The 17549-nt window shown below is 43.3% G+C and overlaps 1 protein-coding gene across 3 annotated transcripts in view; it reads right to left on the bottom strand.

Moving 5' to 3' along the window:
- Positions 1–17549, bottom strand: part of pip5k1ca (phosphatidylinositol-4-phosphate 5-kinase, type I, gamma a) — a 37624-nt gene that overhangs the window by 6786 nt on the left and 13289 nt on the right. For 2 of the 3 annotated variants that reach the window (XM_035648373.2, XM_047336603.1), the window contains exons 2-16: positions 16496–16527; positions 16289–16375; positions 15895–16025; positions 15590–15707; positions 14147–14299; positions 10786–11085; positions 9916–10124; positions 8859–8942; positions 8563–8611; positions 5918–6002; positions 5298–5459; positions 4789–4930; positions 4494–4526; positions 4082–4201; positions 1686–1944 (exon numbers count right to left, since the gene is read on the bottom strand). In XM_035648373.2, the coding sequence (XP_035504266.1) occupies positions 1686–1944; positions 4082–4201; positions 4494–4526; positions 4789–4930; positions 5298–5459; positions 5918–6002; positions 8563–8611; positions 8859–8942; positions 9916–10124; positions 10786–11085; positions 14147–14299; positions 15590–15707; positions 15895–16025; positions 16289–16375; positions 16496–16527 (1964 nt within the window). Of the gene's footprint in view, positions 1–1381; positions 1428–1685; positions 1945–4081; positions 4202–4493; positions 4527–4788; positions 4931–5297; positions 5460–5917; positions 6003–8562; positions 8612–8858; positions 8943–9915; positions 10125–10785; positions 11086–14146; positions 14300–15589; positions 15708–15894; positions 16026–16288; positions 16376–16495; positions 16528–17549 lie in introns of all 3 variants that reach the window. The other variant, XM_047336602.1, reaches the window with a different exon arrangement.

Here is a 17549-nt window from a genome sequence, read left to right as displayed (position 1 = left end):
GGGATGTCACGGAGGAGGAGTGATGACAATGACAGGATGATCAAATGACGAGTTGGCTGACTGAGCTGCTACATGATGAGCTGAGGAATGTGGCAGACACGCTGAAAGTTTTGATGTACCCATCAATGGCACACGTGGTCACTCCCTCGAGGTCACTTGTGACCACGCTGCCTGCCTGCGTGTGTCCGTGTAGTTACATATCAGGACGTGCAGTGTTACTTGGCCTCATGCAGCCCAACAGACCCCCTCCTGCTGCTGTGCACAGTGAGAGAGCACGCTGGGCATCAGTCAGAGCCAGTCAGCTGAGAGGGCTGTTAAATAACTGAGGGGGCTCGCTGACTAACCTGTTGGCCTTTCCTCATGCCACATTCACGGGTGATTGATTCCTGATAGGGGACACCCAGAGGCAGTGTGGCCAGGTGGGAACATTCCTATATGCAACACTGCGATCAGCGGCTCTGCTCTCCGTGCTACACCTGACACTCATACATTCATTTATAGCAACGCTACAACAACACTATCTCGTGGGAGCCAGTTACCTTCAGCAGGGTGCTCCTGAAGACAGAACACGCGCAAACTGCAAAAGCTCAAGTTGTTGTTCAAACAAGATGTGAGTGTGTCTGACGCTTTGAAGAAGATCATATTAGACAGGAACAGCAAAGTGACGGTGCACATGCTTGTATCACTCTGCAAACACTCCAAACCAGAGTTCACACTGCAACGCACTGAGTTTAAAGGAAGAGCTTGACAGTTAGGCAAATATGCTTATTTGCTTTTTTTTGAAAAAATAAGAGTTTGATGAGAAGACTGGTACCGCTCTCGTGTCGCTGCTGTAAATATGAGGCTACAGCTAGCAGATGGTTTGCATAGTTGACCTTAGAATAAGCTGTTTTCAGACATGAAATCCAAATAATGGCAGGAAAAGTCTGGACATTTTCCGTAGTTTGCCGTTCACACGTGAGGAACACAGAAGGAGATTGCCTGAGTCAGACGCATTCACACCACCAGGAAAAGGCGAGCGAGTGTGTGCTTGGGTAGAGTGCCCACTCACTCGCCATGAATCTTCCTGAGATTGTCCTTCTGTATTCTCACATGGGCTCACTCGGAATTTGTACCAGGGTGCTCGCAGGAGAAGTTCCGAAAAATGTCCGGAGCAAATTTTGCGAACATTTGCCTTCTCACATACAACACCTCGGTAAAAGTTCAGGAAGATGTCCGGACTTCAGTGCATGTCGGAGAGAAACTACTGTATAAAGACTAGAAGTAGGTATAAATGTCCTTAACACAAGAAGCACATTTTCAGCATATTTCCCAAAATGTCCAACTTCTCCTTTAACACACCACACACAAACAATAACTGCACATGCTCTTATTCTCATACCAGCCTGAGTCTCCACCTGCTTTTTGTGGTCCTTGTGTCAACGCCTCTGTAGGATAGCATCACACAGCTCATTCCAGTGACTGTACAACCATTAACACATTGACCCCTGACCCTGGGTGGATTTGATGGCCAAATAAAAATATGAATGTCAAAAAGATGAGAAGTGACGGGCTAGTCCTAGACTGAGATGAGCAAACTTTCGCCTTTTCAGGAACAATTACAAAAAGCATCTAAAAGTATTTAAACGTGGGTTACATGTGTGAGCACACGCGTGTTAGTGTGCGTGGAAGGGGTTTTAACTCACAAAGTAGATATCTGTGATTGGCACATCATCTTCATCGTCGACTGAAGCCTGGCTGGTGCAGCCTGAGCCGGACACCTGGCTGGCCCGGTCCGCCTCCACCACCACCAACTTGGGGCTGGATGCGGCTTCGTCGACTGCCCCGGGGGAGGAGGGAGCAGCAGGGGAAGATGAGCTGGAGGCTGCCTCAGATGCTGACAAACAGGCGGAAGGTGCTGCGGCAGCTGCATCAGGAGCCTCGGCGCCGACTATTTCCTGAGCGCTGTGGAAAACCGGATGTGGGATTATTTAAAGGCCTGACCCTCGGACAAAACGGACACAACTGATAAAGATTCTCAGGCAAGTTCTGTGGTAATAAGGGAGCACTTTTATTATTCCTAAACAGATGTACGGATGTTTATTCATGATTGACATTAGAGATTAAGATATCATCAGAAAGTACAGGTCATAAAAACATATCATCTCTTTTCTTTTCATAATGTCCTTTAGCAACAACAAAACCCAACCTGGTTATACACACAGCCGTAGCAGACATTAAGAGCCATTGATAGGGTCATGAGCCGAAAGTCATTTTCAGAGGCCAGAGAAACAGGACCAAGCTATTAGAGTTAAGTGGCTCTGACTAAAATTCAACAGCTGTGTGCGTGTGCGTGCATGTGTGTGTCTGTGTTGTTTAGCTGCTTAAGCCCAAAGATTTGCCAGCTGGCTGTGAGCTGCGACACTCCAGTATTGTTCCTGGCCAGATCATCGACTGTTAGAAAGTATTTTGGCGCTTCTGTGTTTAGCATAACTCCACCAGAGGAAAAACTCTGTCTGCTGGCCGCTGAGGCAAAAAAGGCTGAGTTGACATCTTAAAGAAGGAACTGATTGGCTGAATTAGTCAGGGGGGCAGGATGATAGTTGGCATGAAGAAAGTCTCTTTCACTCCATCTCTCCTTTCCGTTACATGAATCTTTATAGAACTCTACATATATATTTGTCTCTGTATACTAGACTTCATCTCCCTCTTTTCTCCAAGTCAGATGGTTCAGATGGTTTATTTGGTCTGTTGCCATCTCACCGCCCACCTCCCTCCTCCCAGCTCCTTCCAGACCCTGAGGCCATGTGTCTAGCCAGCATCAGACCCAATCTATTCAGCTGGTTTCCCTCAGCAACCACACCCTTCATCTTCATGGACCCAAGTCCAGGTTAAGTGTAAGCCACTGCACTGCATCAGCTGTTTGGTTCTGTTCAGAAAAGATCTCATGTGGCTTACTCATGAATTTGTGTGTGGGTTTTTTTTTGTAATTTCTCTCCTGCTGTTTTTCTTTTTCTGACACATTTTTCACTGTAATTTAAAGCTAAAATTAAAAACAGCCAGTGTGAGGTCATCCATCCAGGTCATTTATGGGAGCAGCCTCAGGCGCAGGCTCCCTGCCCCACTGCCCTACTTCTAATGGCTGGTCCCCCCATGTCAGGGGTCCTCCAGCACCTTGTCTGTCTCATAGTGTCACCCAATAACACACACACACACACACACACAGACACACAGACACACACACGCACACATGCACTCACTCACATCATCATGCATGTGTATTCTCTCATAGTGTAATTACTGTACAGTAGATGTCTGCTCCACAAAGTGCCTGCAGCATTTATCTGTCTATAACAGGAGACCCTTGAGCCCAATGAGCAAGTGGGTTAGTGTTCATCTAGTGAGTGTGTGTGTGTGTGTGTGTGTGTGTTTGTGTGTGTGTGACAGGTGTGGTGTGCTGACCTAACAGCTGGTTGATCCCAGGTGAGAGAATAGGCAGTAGGTTATTTATATTACTCACATCAAACTGAGAGATATTGATGATTTGGGTCATGGAGGACTCACTGCAGCTTTACAGCTCATCTATTCTCTATCAGGGTCACATGTCTACAGGGAGCGAATGACAGAGCGGACTCTTCGTGCCATTGTTTATGGTGAAAAGGAAAGTTGCAGTGTTTGAGGGTTAACTGCTCAAGAGGCCTTTCAAAGGCCAGTCACATGGTTCTGAATGGAAATTTCATAAAACCATAAAACACTTTACATGTGCTGTGCTAATTCTCTTTGTGAAGCTACTATGCGGATGATGTCATCAGGTGGAACTGCCCATTGCTGGTCCACTGACCGTGAAGGAGTGACTGACCCAATGAGCTCATGGTTTGAAATATGAGTGAACAGTACAGTTGTGCAATTGTGTCATTGATATTTGGGTTGAAACAGATCCATATTACTGTAAGTGCATTCATCTCTCTCATGTCATGTTTATGTACAGTATGTATTAATGATTACATGGCACATTGGACCATGCAGTGTGGGATTATTACATCATTGGGAAAATGCCTTACTTCTGTAGGCGTTTTGTCGTTGTTGTGTTGTTGTTTTGTACCTGGTTTCAGGTGAAAGCTGTGGAACAGAGATGGTGGGCTCACTGTCACGTCTCTTCAACTCCACCTCCACTATGATGGTCTGCTGATCCTCCTCACGCACACGCAGCTCCTCCTGGGTCCTGAACACAAACAAACACATATTGCATATTAGAAAAACTTGCACAGAGGAAATGACACACACACACACACAGCCCCATCACAGCAACAGGAAGAATGGGTCTACTCATAAACACACCGACCAGCAGGCTGACTGACCCCCCCATTTCCCCTCTAACCTCCCACCACACCCTGAAATGTGTAATGCTGTGAAAACATAAAGCTACCAAACCTCAACACATAATAAAAATAGCTGAGTTAATCCTGCTGAAAATGGTTCATGAAGAGAAAGTAGCATTCATGCTCCTGACTCACCTCCCATCATGGCTGAGAGACTGGGTGTGCCGCCTGGAGACAGAGAACACATTGTCAATACAGGCATCATGTGAGGACTGCAGCAGCTAGCAAACAGGCAGCATATTAAAACATACACATTAGTAACTACTGATGCAACAATATGATTATTCTATATTTGAGTTCTGACTTTTAGGATTTTACAGCCCCCAAAAAAGAAATGTTGTTGTGGAAACAAGATCTGTCAACACAAAATAGAAAAACACTGACGAAAGTGTGTGTGTGTGTGTGTATGTGTGTATGTGTGTGTGTTTACCTGTAGCGGGGGTGCTCTGCCGTGTCAGATGGGGATCTCTCAGGGATGGACAGAGAGGTGGTAGAGGACAGAGTGGTGGCGATAGACGCTGTGGTGGCTTCTTCAAATGATGGAGGAGTACATGGAAGAAGATCTGGTCGCCCTGGAGGAAACGTTGAAATAGTCAAAAGACCCAATTTTAAAATGTATCTTTTAATAAAGTTGGTGTTTGTTAATTTTACTTTCCTTTCTTATTTGGAAACATCAGCAGTGCTGCTGTTTACAGAAGACAACTAAAACATCTTCATGTCATTTGGACAGACGCTGTACTTTTTCTGAATGTCACCTGAATTATATTTCACTCTGAGATGTAGTGACCTGTAAACGACCAAAAGCTAAGTCCTGTAAACACCGACGCCTCATGGTGACCGCAGATGGTTAATTCTGGATCTGTGAGTGGCCGCTGATTCCTATTATCTGTGCTTGGTTATCTTAGTTATGGCCCTGCATTGCAACGCTGTGTTATTTACCATCATCCTCCAGCGTCGGGAAGCTGCGAGCTCCTCTCAGGTCATAGATGTTCTCATCCCTCTCAGAGGGCAGCTGGCTGGCTGACCAGGCTGCGCCAGGACCGCCGCACTTCGGCACCACCAACGACACACGACCCCTCTTAGATGGAGATGACTTCAGAGCTTGAGGGACAAAACACAGTTAAACACATTAACTTGGGGAAACTGGTGAGATAAACTGTGTTGGGCTGTCACACTGAAAGGTCAACTTTTAACTTATGACAAACTAATCAAAAGTTGTTTCCAACGTCTGCCTCTCTAGCACAAATTTGTTCGGAGCTCATTCTGGGATAATGAGGGAATCACATTGTCTTTTTAAAGCCCCATTGCAGTGAATTCTCTCCATGTGTGAAAATCCTTGTGAAGCGATGAAAAAGAAAAGGATCAAACTGATGTAGTTCTCTCACATGACATGAAGCAGCACCTAATAAGGCAGTTAGCTTCTGTCTCTGGCGGTCCTGTCAAAGCTCGGCAGTAAAACGGAGACAAAGAGCCTGGCATCTAAAGTTTGCACCCGTGGCTCGTCCCACAAAGCTCTGCCTGACTATGTAAGGCAGCGTCTCCAAGTAAAATGAACTCACAGGAGCTCTTCTTGAAAACCGTGCTGCTCATGAACTTGAAGAACCTGTCGGCGTAGAAGCCGGGCCGGTGGACTGACACGGTGTCCTAAGGAGAGAACACAGGCAGAGAGATTAATGAGACGAGATGTGCGTGGATAACGTGATCAAACCAGTGCTTACAGTAGATTCATTATCCATCAGTCCCTTCGTGTCCCATTTCACTAATTCTATTCTCTGGGTCAACCCGCCAGACAAAAAGGCAAAGGACAGACAGAAACAAAGTCAGCCGAGGCTACGGACACATCTCTTCATTATTTATGCTGCAGCAGACGGAGATCCCGCTGCCAGCAGACTGACAGGTGACACTTGGTGTTTGGTTTAGGCTGAAAGAGGACAGGACGGATGGAGGAGACAGAAGTGAAGCCGCTCCTCCCTGCACTGTTATTATTAGCTTTTTGCATCAGTATCAGCGGAATTCACTATATGAGTAACATCTTTGAAGGCGTCACGTAACTAGGGAGTGAGTGAGCGAGTGACCGAGGAGTATCCATTATCATCCTCAGCAGTGACGCACACAACGCTTTTACAGGGTTAGCTGCTCTCCCACTCATGTCTTGTGTATGAGTGTGCTTCAGAAAGGGAAAGTGGGAGGAAGTGGGGGTGGTATGGCTGATTGCATCTTGAGAGCGGGCTGGTTACAATGTACAGAGAAAAAAGGTGTGTGAAGAGATGGGAGTCTCGGGATCTGTAGGCCATTGAGCAGAGAGAGACTAGAGGAATTTCTGGGCCAAATGGGGGGATTTGTAGAACAAATCTGGTCTGGAAACTTGGTCGGTACCGGTGTTTGGCTCAGATTATCTGGTAGTGTGAGGGGTTAACGGAGCCATTCTTAAAAATTCCGAACTGCCCGCAGAATCATCAGGCTGCCCCAATAATAATCAAACACGTTTGATATTTAGGATTTAAAGTCTGGATGATTACATCAGTACTTTCCGAGCGGAACCAATGAGTTTGAGTCAGATTGTTGACAGTTGCTAGCAACACTCAGCTGCTCAACATTATAGACCTTTTGAAATATCTAAACAAAGTACTGTACGGGTGCGGCGGCTGAGTATGAGGAAAGGCTTGTTGATGTGTGGCAAGAACATGAGTGCCTGTACAACGTGTCGTCCAAGAACTATCAAAACTGTACGTGAGGTGATAACGTTGCTCCCTCTGGAGCAATAATCGTAACAATATCCTGTAGTGTGTGATTTTAAAACTCCTGTAGTCTGAGCCGAGCTTTAGGGGAGTCATACCACCTCTAGGTGTAACCTGTGTGAAACAATTTATTGCCTGGAATTACTACTGAAATAAATGAATGTAATAAACAAGGTTGAGACAAATGATAGTCTTGTGTTTTGTATTTTTAATTGGACTTTCCAGAAACCCGGTGGCTTTCTTACAAAAGATAATTATACTTCTCCAGTCCAAGTCATTTTTCCACCACCCTTTTTTCTTATTCACTTTCATAGCTTTAGTTCGATTTATTTAGGAATTCCTTGTCGTTCATGCAGTAAATCTATCTCTCTTGAGTCAATAAGTGATATTCTGTACCATATTTCCACTCAGATCAGAGCTGGAGCCACACAATAGAAACTCCTGACTGCACGCTGGTTAGAGCTTCCAGTCTGTTTTGCTTATAGAAGTAAACTTATGTCTCTAGATTAATATGGTCATAATTTGTTGATGTTAAAATCCCCTGTCGCATTTTCATGCCCACACACATTTAAGAAAATACAAGGGGATTGTTTCAGAAACAAAAGGGCGCAATAAGAAAAAATGCATTATTCCAGCAGTGTTAAACGGATTCAGGATCACACAACACTGTGAGTTACCTCTGTCTTTCTCTGTTACCACAATAAAGGCTGACTGCTCATAAAGGTGATTTACTATTGACAAAGCTCAGTATTGGCTAATCTTCATGACAATGACAGAAACAATACAGATGCTATACAGAGAGTAAAGCAATACTGAAATATGTGCTTCATAAAAGACAACTGTGGCTGGATGACAGGCATATGATTAACATTTGAGTAATCCATAGCTCTGCCTAAAGCTGCCTTCTAATAAACTGTAATACACAAACAAACCCACAGACTTGATTAAATAATCTGTGACTTTCAAATAAATGTGTGAAGACAAAGAGAGAGTGTAGGGACTGTACCAGGGGCATATTGTCAGATATTGTCAGGGATTGAGATGGAAAGATGTAGTATAAAGTTTGCTGAACTTCAAGCTAATAAAAGTCCTCATATACCAAAAGATGCGAAAAAACAAATAAAGCTGGAGGCTACAGTTAATCACATTTGGTACAAGCTAAAGGTAACTATGAATCCTTTGTGTACTTTCCCAGAGGAGAGCCAGAGATGACGTGACTAATGTCTGAATGATATGATAATAAAACATAAAATGATATTCACAGGGTAAGACTTCTGTTACCAAATTAAACAAGAAACATAAGAATATGACATTTCCCCCGCACCAAACACATAACCTGCATAGCTACTGATCAGTATATCACAATATAAAAAGAATTAATAAATGTTTTGAGTGAAATATGCTGTAGTTCACATTGCTGCATCTGACTGGCTGTGTCTGTGCGTACAGAGCTATTAAAAACTCACCCCGTCATGAACCAAAGCTTTCCACGTGTGCTCCAGTTTCTTGATTAGCCTGCAGAAGCAAAGAGATGCACAGTTCAACAGAGTGATGCTAAACATGTCTTAAACATTACGGTCATAGACAAATGAGTATAAGCAACATGCCTGTGGGCTGAAAACCTTAAAGGTGCTGTCTGATGAGATTATGTTGCTACAGTGTTTTCACAAATGACTGGAAGGTACATCACAGTACGTACTGTACACACCTCCGTCTGAAGCCTGTGTCAAACTGTAGGATATAAAGCTGAAGGCGTAATCACCTGTAGGACTGAAGGATGTCGATGATTCCGATGTAGAGAAGAATTCTCTCTCCCTTTCCATTGACAGCTGGGATACCGCCCATCCTGAGGTGAGAAGCAAAATACCATGGCACAGTCAGACAGCAGAACTGTTTCCACCTGTGGTCTGTGATTTGATAAGAAATGCTGTGAGTCACTAATAGATCCGGCAAAATTTGACACTTGGGCAGGTTTTCACCAGATTTAGCAAAAATCGCTCGAGTATGCTTTCACATCTCTGTGTGTTATTTAAAATACTGCTGGGTGAAGTTCTTTAGGCCAGCGAGTCCCACGTCTTGTTGTGGGGACCCACAATGACATGCGCAGCAAGGAATTATCAAACAACATTTATTAAAATAAATCACATATGTTAGTACAAACAGGAATCTTATGAATCTTACATCTCATGGAAGTTGATACCTTTTGTATGCATTCAGTATTAAATGACAGTTCCTGTATTTGGATGCAGTATCCAGTTGCTGCAGGCAACTCCCAGTAAAAGGAAAGATGAATGATAAAGGATTTTTATCATGAAGCAGCTTTATTAAGTGTTTCACATTTTTTAACATTCTAAATGTTATTTTAAATTGCAAATTCGCATTACTGACTACCGACTAAAGTCATTTTAATGTGGAGGAAGAAGTTTCAGAATCACCTTTTAAATATCTCAATTTTCATTTTATCGGTTAGTTTTCACTCAGCAATTTACTTTAATTGAGTGTTTGTTAAATTTTCACTTATTAGTTTAGAATAAGCTAAGTTTGCTGATAAAAAGTGGTTGCCTGCTAAGACTGAAAATTACAGGCTTAAAGACTGAACAGGTAAAAATGTAATGAAAATTAATTATTTGTGTGTTTAGTTACTGCAGGGGAGTTGTTGTTTAAGTTTAAGCACTGCAGTTGAATAAGTTCCACCTAATAAAGGTTTATCATTATTAATGTCTTTTTCCACTATGTTTATTATTATTAATACGTGCCAGCAGACACATTAATCACTGAGCTCCACTGCCAAAAAACCTTGTCTCTCTGTGTAAACTCACGTGTCGTCAGTGTCGATGGAGCCTCCGCAGGCGGCTCCTCCCTGGATGGACTCCATGGCTGTGGAGTACAGGGCCTTCTGCTGGGCCACGGGCCTCTTCTCGTCACTGTCGCCCTGGGAGCCCTCCATCTGCCTCTCCCTCTCTGCCTGGTCCATGTTGTGAACCCCGAGCAGCAGGCTGTAGTCCATGATCTTGAAGCTTTCCAGAACCTGAGCACGTGCAGACAGATGTAAGTGTGCAGTTAATGGCAGACACGTGGCGGAAAAAACAGTTTGAAAGCTTTTATCGAGAGTGGATAACAGCCTCAGAGGATGTGAGACTTGTAGCGGTGGAGATGTTGCTTCCATACGTGCGACACAGTAATGCACACATTAGTTAACAATGCATAAGACAGCAAGTGTGTGCACATACAGTACGCTCCCTCCCATGCACGCGCACTGCATATGTAAACGTGAGGTGGTGATTTACAAGACCACCTCACGTATTGCTCATTACAAAGCTCTGAGCGTCCTGGGAATGACAAATACTGTCATAAACAGCTTTTCCTCTGTCTGACTTCGATCCTCTTCTCTTTTTTTTTTTAGTAGTATCTATGTCTCTTTATTTGTGTCTCTTTTGCTTTGGGACACTGCATTGTGACATCACTTTATCCTTCCTTCTAAGCTCCCTCTAATCTTTCCCTCTAACCGTTACTGTCTATATGGATCATCGTTCAGAATCAGTAAACTACCCTCTCCATCTCCCCGTTAGCTGATTTTCTTTCCCCCTTCCATGTTTATCTCCACATTAAAGAGTAAACAGAGCGAGTGACGAGTCTTTACACTGCAGCTGTACCATACCCCCTCCCTCTTCCCTCTCCGTTCATCTTACCAAGCAGTCTCTCTGCAGGGTCTTGACTAGCGCGCTGTATGTGTCCTGGTCCAGCATCAGTCCATCCTGCGAGTCTTGCATGAAGTCCAGGTCTTTGAAAGTGGGCCTTGCTTTCTCCCTCTCCTTCTTTGACGCTCGCCGCTTGTAGGTTGAGCCCTTCAGGTCGTATTTGAGGTGCATGCGAACTACGCGGGGGAGGACGTTGTTCATCACCACCACGCGGATGTTTTTCCCGCCCGACTGGACGCAGTAGAGACCAAAAAACTTGGGCAGCAAAGTGCGAGGGTTTTGATTCAAGTTCTGGAGAGGAAGGAAGGAAGAAGGAAGGAAGAAAGCGAATGATCTTTAGAGGCCTCATAAATTGTTGTCCTTTGCCGTGCTTATTCAGGATGTTGAGGAAGGACTTCACAGCGGAACCTGAGAAATTGTGTGGTGAAATTTTGGCTTTCTTAAATGTACCTGAGAACAACATGTGCCAAAGAAATAAACAAAATACACAGGAACTCAAAGACAAAAACACAAGAGCAAAAGGTTCCTCCCAGGAATAAAAGATACATGGGCAATACGATAAGTGATACGTGTTGTGCAACACGTTAATTTACTAACAATACACGGTTCTCTGTGTGCACACACTTTGGCTGCATCTGATCACACCACGGTGAATTACATAACTGCGAGTGAACACAAATCAAGATTTTTCTCACAGTGCTGTGATATATGGAAGTGGACAGACTCAAGCTGTGGTCACAGATCTTTCTAGTCTGGTTACTATTAAGCCACAGTCACTCGGCCCGAATTAGGAAAAAGGATGGAGGATAAAGTGATGGGGAGTTTGAGTAACGACCCTCCTCAACCCAGTTTGAAATGTATGAGCTTTATTTCAGTGTCTTGCCATCTCACAACCTATAAGAGTTTTAAAAAGGTTCATATTTGTATTATAACAGGGAACAGCCTTCATCTGTTCTGGTCATAAATTGGTCCTGGGGATTTACTAACAAAAAAAGTGACAACGAGAGCAATCATCCCCTAATGATACAAGGTTTTCACCTGAACTCCCCTGGATACATGGGACACATTGCAGATGATGTGAGACATGTCCAGTATCTAAATTTCTCGCCTTTGTCATTTATCACAAAAAATATATATAAATATAAAAACTAATTTAACTTTAACATGGAGTTACATTACTATTACTTTAACTGTTACTATTATTACTTTGCTATTTTTATATGGTTCTACTATTTTTCCCCTCCATCGGCAATCTGTGCTGAATATTTCAGTGGTCAATTCACACAAATGTGGTTAGTCGGGCTGTGAGCTCAGTAAAAAAACCTGTTTTGACCTTGGAACCTGACCCAGTTCAGTCTCATTAGAGACACGAGCGCAGAGAGAGAGAGAGAGAAAGAGAGAGCTGTAGTCCATGCAGTGATAGCGCACAGCAACCAGGAGTAACGACAAGACGGGAAAGGGAGAAAGTGGAGCAGACAGAGGAGTGATGAAGGGTGAATGTGGAAGTGTGGCTAAAAGGCTCAGCACTGAATGACCTTCAGCTGAGAGGAGCTGGTAGAGAGAGCAGCACAAATGATACAGAGAGGAAGGAAGAGAGAGAGAGAGAGAAAGAGCATCCTCTGCCGTCAGCCATACACGACCCTTCTGTCAATGATAAGAGGGCAGAGCGTTGACGAGCCAACAGCACAGACACGTGAGGGAGAGAAGAGAACGGAAGGAAGGGATGGAGAACAGACAGGAGCGTGAATGGGAAGCAGGGGAAAGAGTGGATTAAAACGCGCCGTAGAGTGAGAGATAAAGACAAATACATTACACCAAGAGTCTCACAGTGGCAGGGAGAGTGATAAGACATGAAAACGTGAGAGAGGATGGAGAGAAGAGGTATAATAGAAGGGCAAATACAAGGGAGAGATTCGGTTACATCACAGTGATCTGTATGCTGCCCAGAGCCAGACTCCTCAGCCAGCCCCCTACTGCCAGCTAGTCAGCTGTGGAAGACATGTGGAGCTCCACCAACGACTGCCTGCATGCCGTCTGTTTTCCCAGTTACATTATTTTGTTTATCAGGTCTCGTCTATATATTTGTGTCCATTGTGTGTGTCTTTGAGGCTCATTCCACCTGCTCTGGCCTGAGGCTACAACAGCCATGATCCCACATGAGCTTGAATCTCTCTACTTTCATTATGCCTCATTCTCAGACCAATTACAACCAGCGAAAAAACTCAAACGATGGAAAAGGTCACAGCGAATGTGTTGAGCCGTTAATGTCCCTGAATGATTAAATTCATTTCAGCAGTGGTCTTCGGCCCTGGCTGATGGGACATGAATAAACACGAGGCCAAGGGGCTGTGAACCCGAGAGGCTGGATTAGCAGCATGAACATACATGGAGCTGTTACTGGTTGACTTCATTCAGACTGAGCCTGCAGACTGTCGAGAAGCGGGGGGTGTGGGGGGGGTGTTACTATTGGTGCAAGTCATGCTCTGTTAGGTTTAAGAACAGTACATCTGGCTACTGAAATACACCGGCCAGTCTGTTATGAAACTGCATGGCCCGAGGTTTCAGTCAGATGACAGAGCTGCTATGTCTGCTTCATATGAAAGAGGATTTCGTGCTCGCAGGAGAGATATCCAGGCTCTTACATAAGACAGACATCTTAAAAAATATGACTCCAAATATGCGTATAAGGAGAAGTTGGCATTTAAATGAAAGTCTGCGTGTTGCATGTGCGCCTCTTCAGACCAAGATACACACTCAAAGGCTTCTCCACCTCTAGTCTGTATGAATCTGTGTATTTGTATGTACTGTAAGTGTGTTCACTACATGTGCCTTTACAACTGGACGGTATCAAGACGGGCTTATTGTTTTGCATGCGTGTATATTTGTATGCATGAGCCATTCACCATGAATTACCCTGCATGTGTGAAGCCTGTCATGAAGAGAACAAATGGGAAAACTACTGAACCTTAAAGTGAAGCTCAGTAAAAAAAGAAAAAGAAAAAAGAAAACAGCTGAAAAGCAGTGGCAGCTGTTTTGATTTGTGATTTTTTTTTCATCTACCATTGATTTTTTATTGTTTTATTTTTTTAAATTAAGAAAACGTAAGTGTGTGTGTGTGTGTGTGTGTGTGTGTGTGTGTGTGTGTGTGCATGTGTGTGTGTGTGTGTTTGTGTGTGTGTGTGCATGTGTGTGTGTGTGTGTGTGTGTGTGTGTCTTTGGGAAGAAACATGCGATTTAATTTAGATAAGATGCCAAAGAGCACCTTGTTTACATTCCCACTCATATAACTGTGAGTACAAACACACACACACACACACACACACACACACACACAAGCGCAGTCTTTGCTCACCATGTAGTATCCAGGCAGCAGTTTCTGTAAGAACTCCGCCTCCTTGTGCATCACAGTCTTGATGATGAACTCGTCGTCCTTTGTGAGATAGAAGACGGAACCACTCGCTCCAGGATTGGACAGCTCGATGAGGGGCTCATTACACAGCGAGTACTGCAGGGACACAAAGGGAAGGAAACAGAGATTTAAACAAAGGGGTTACGTTCTTTCATGACAACGCTTATACAGAACACTATAAGCTGGTATTAAGTTCAACTACTGAAAGAGATATTGCTATGAACACTGCATTTCTGATTTCCTTAATCCAAATGAAATTTTAGTTGTAGTTGTTTGATATATATAGTATAATGTTTGTGGAAAATTTGCAACCCATAACGTGATCTGGTTTGATATCACATTCCCCCTGCCCCCAGGGGCGCCTCTATGACTTGTACATTGTTTTGTTATTCAAGCAACAATGGAACGAATACCAAGTCTTCCTGTATTTTCCATGAAACCCATCTGTTTGATTCACCACCATCTAAATCTAATTTCATAAATAAAAAATTACTTTCTAAAAAAAGAATCAAGAAAAGAAGAAAGCAAAGGGTACAGAATGAGTGGACATCAGGAAAAATAACTTCAGTCTTTGTGAGGACACTTTGATGACATGGCTTTCCCTAGAATCTTACTCAGCCTTTTCTTTCGCTTTCCCTCTGCTGCTAAAAAGCAAATAATGACACACACTCTTTTTGAAAGAGGTGAAACTCCCCACATGTACCTGTTACGGATGACTTACTTTTCTAATGTCACATCCCTCTTGAGCCCGATCCATTTGCTGAGGGAAAACCGTGGGATGTGGCCATCTGTTTTTATATTTATAAATACATCATTTCAGGTCTGTCTCTTTATTTGTTGCTTTTTGTACTATTTATGTGGCAGCTCTGTCTGGGCATGACTTAAAGATTGTGTGTTTCTTACTTAAAACGACGGTTACACCCAAAGCAGTACACATGCCAATTGTGGAAACGAATGAATAAAAGCTCTTCTAAAGAAGCTCCTCCCTAACACCTCATTAAAACCTCTATGGAAAACTTTTCTGTTGTGGAAAGGTGTGTTAAAACTCCAGGAACATTAGCTACTCTACTATACTATGAATGCAATGTAATATTTAATGGATGGAATTATTTATTGTTAATATACAACCTGCAAACTCTTCAAGGGTGAAAAAAACTGAAAGAGATCCCAATGGGGCAGGGAGATGACTGTATAATGAAATATTATTTACACTATGGCTTGGCTGAATACTTGGAGGTTATTATTTACTGGGAGATTTGCATCCTTGTAACCAAAGAATCACATTTTATATTCAATAATAAATAAATAAGTGTGGCTGTACGTAGCATCCGTGTGGTCAGAACTGGTACAGCCACGAGTAAACAAAAAACTACGTCTAAGTCTTACCAGGTAGTCATCTGGTCTGATGCCAAACAGTTCTCTGAAGTATCGGAAGGCCACGGGAGCGTATGTTTTGAAGCGGAAGTCTGGGAAATGGTGGGCTGGCGTGAGGTTGCTGCCTTCACTAGAGAGGAGAGCATCAGAACACAGTGATCAAATTTATATTTCACTCCAGCTAACATGAATTACATTTAGTCAACCAAAAAAAATCCACTACAACAACAAAAGTACATTAACACAGTGTTAACCATATAAGCACTGGAGATGTACTGCTGACGTATGTTTTATATGTGTGTGTTTGCAGTTGAGACCTGGGGAAAAAGATGCTCTCCACCACGTAGAAGTCCTGCATCAACACATCCCTCTCAGGCTTGGAGCTCAGGTTGCCCACCGTGTAGCCGATGCCCAGCTGGATGGCTCCTTTCAAGGCTGAGGATGTGGTCTGCAGAGGTGCATTGAGAGAGACAGATGGAGATGTAGTGAGTGAGATACCCTCACAATAAGGCCTATTCTGAGATGCATCAGATCATTTGAGAAAAAATGTCAAATGGCATTAAAAAAAGACAACTCTCCTACTCCTAAAGTTCTCCAAACTTCAAAAACACACAATTCCTCAGCTTTCTCTCACTCAGATTCTTCATTTGCAGAACTGAGCACAGAACGTTACTTGTTTAAAACAAGAAAATATGTTCCCATGTGCGTTACCTTTTTGTAAGTAGTTTCTCCTGATGCATCCACGCCTCTGTGTCCAATCTTCTTCCCCTGACCAGGCTGCCCTGAGGATGAGGGCATCTGACGACACAGAGAGAGAGGGACAGTTCACTAAAAGTGGTTATTCTGGGGGCGTTGGTTAGCTCACTTAGTAGACAATAATGGCTGGGCAGATTATCACAGGGACACATGGCAGCTTACCTCTGTGATGAATGCTTTCCTTGCAGCAGCATCTGAGACAGAGAGAGAGGGAGAGAAAAGAGACAGAGATGGCAGTGTCAGTCGCTCTGAGACAGAGAGGCTCCATTACTCAGCATCATTAGTTCTCCCTGTGACAAAAATGAATCCCAAACGGTGGACGCAGCAGTCCAACATTATGTAATAACAGTGTCAAACACAATTAGGGGCCTGTCAGCAAGAGGAACTGCAGGAAACAATAATGTCAGCGACACGTATAATGAGAGCAGCCTGGTTGAAAGAATGGCAATGTCAGTCTAACGGTCCAGAATGAAATATCTCAACGTGGATTTGTTGGATTGATGCTCCCCTGAGGATAAATTTAATGCTTTGGTGATTCCCTGACTTTTCCTCTAGCAATGCTGACAGTTTGACAATAAAATATTTTAATAACTATTGTAATAACAGTTAACTCATTCACGTCCCCCTCAGGATGAGTTCTAATAACATTGTTTCATCTAGTGCCACCGTCAGGCCTCGCTGAGTCTGGTTTAGGCAGAGACCAAATGCCTGTTCAAATCAGAATCAGCTGAACTTTATTTAGTTTATTGTTAAATCTCACATATTACACCAAGTTGAGTTAGCTTGATTCAAATTACACCTGCTAACCAACAACATGTTAGCACTGTCATTTTTAAGGATGCTGATGCTGGTTTCCGTACAGCCTCACAAAGCTGTCAGCAAGGCTGGAAACTCTCAAGCAGTTGTTTGACTTTATTTATAAATTAAATTAAAAAAATACCATAATATTGCAGACTTGGCCGAGATCGGCCCAAAATAAGCCATAAATAATATAATCTTATGGTTGAAGTTATAATCCAGTCAAGGTCAAATTTAGGCTGAATGTAATTGATAAACTTGCATAATTATTAACTGAAAAAAGGCAGAAGCCTCGATGGTACCAAGACTCCTTATTTTACATTTATACTGAAATGGAAAGAACATGTCTGCTCTTTCAATCTTCTCTGGGTTCGTGGAAGTTGAAGTGAGAGTAAAGTAATTGACAGCACTGTGACTT

The sequence above is a fragment of the Scophthalmus maximus genome, chromosome 13 (genome assembly GCF_022379125.1).
Source record: "Scophthalmus maximus strain ysfricsl-2021 chromosome 13, ASM2237912v1, whole genome shotgun sequence".
Classification (NCBI taxonomy): Eukaryota; Metazoa; Chordata; class Actinopteri; order Pleuronectiformes; family Scophthalmidae; genus Scophthalmus; species Scophthalmus maximus.
Note: the sequence above shows the minus strand (reverse complement) of the source record. Positions and strands in the feature narration are given on the sequence as shown.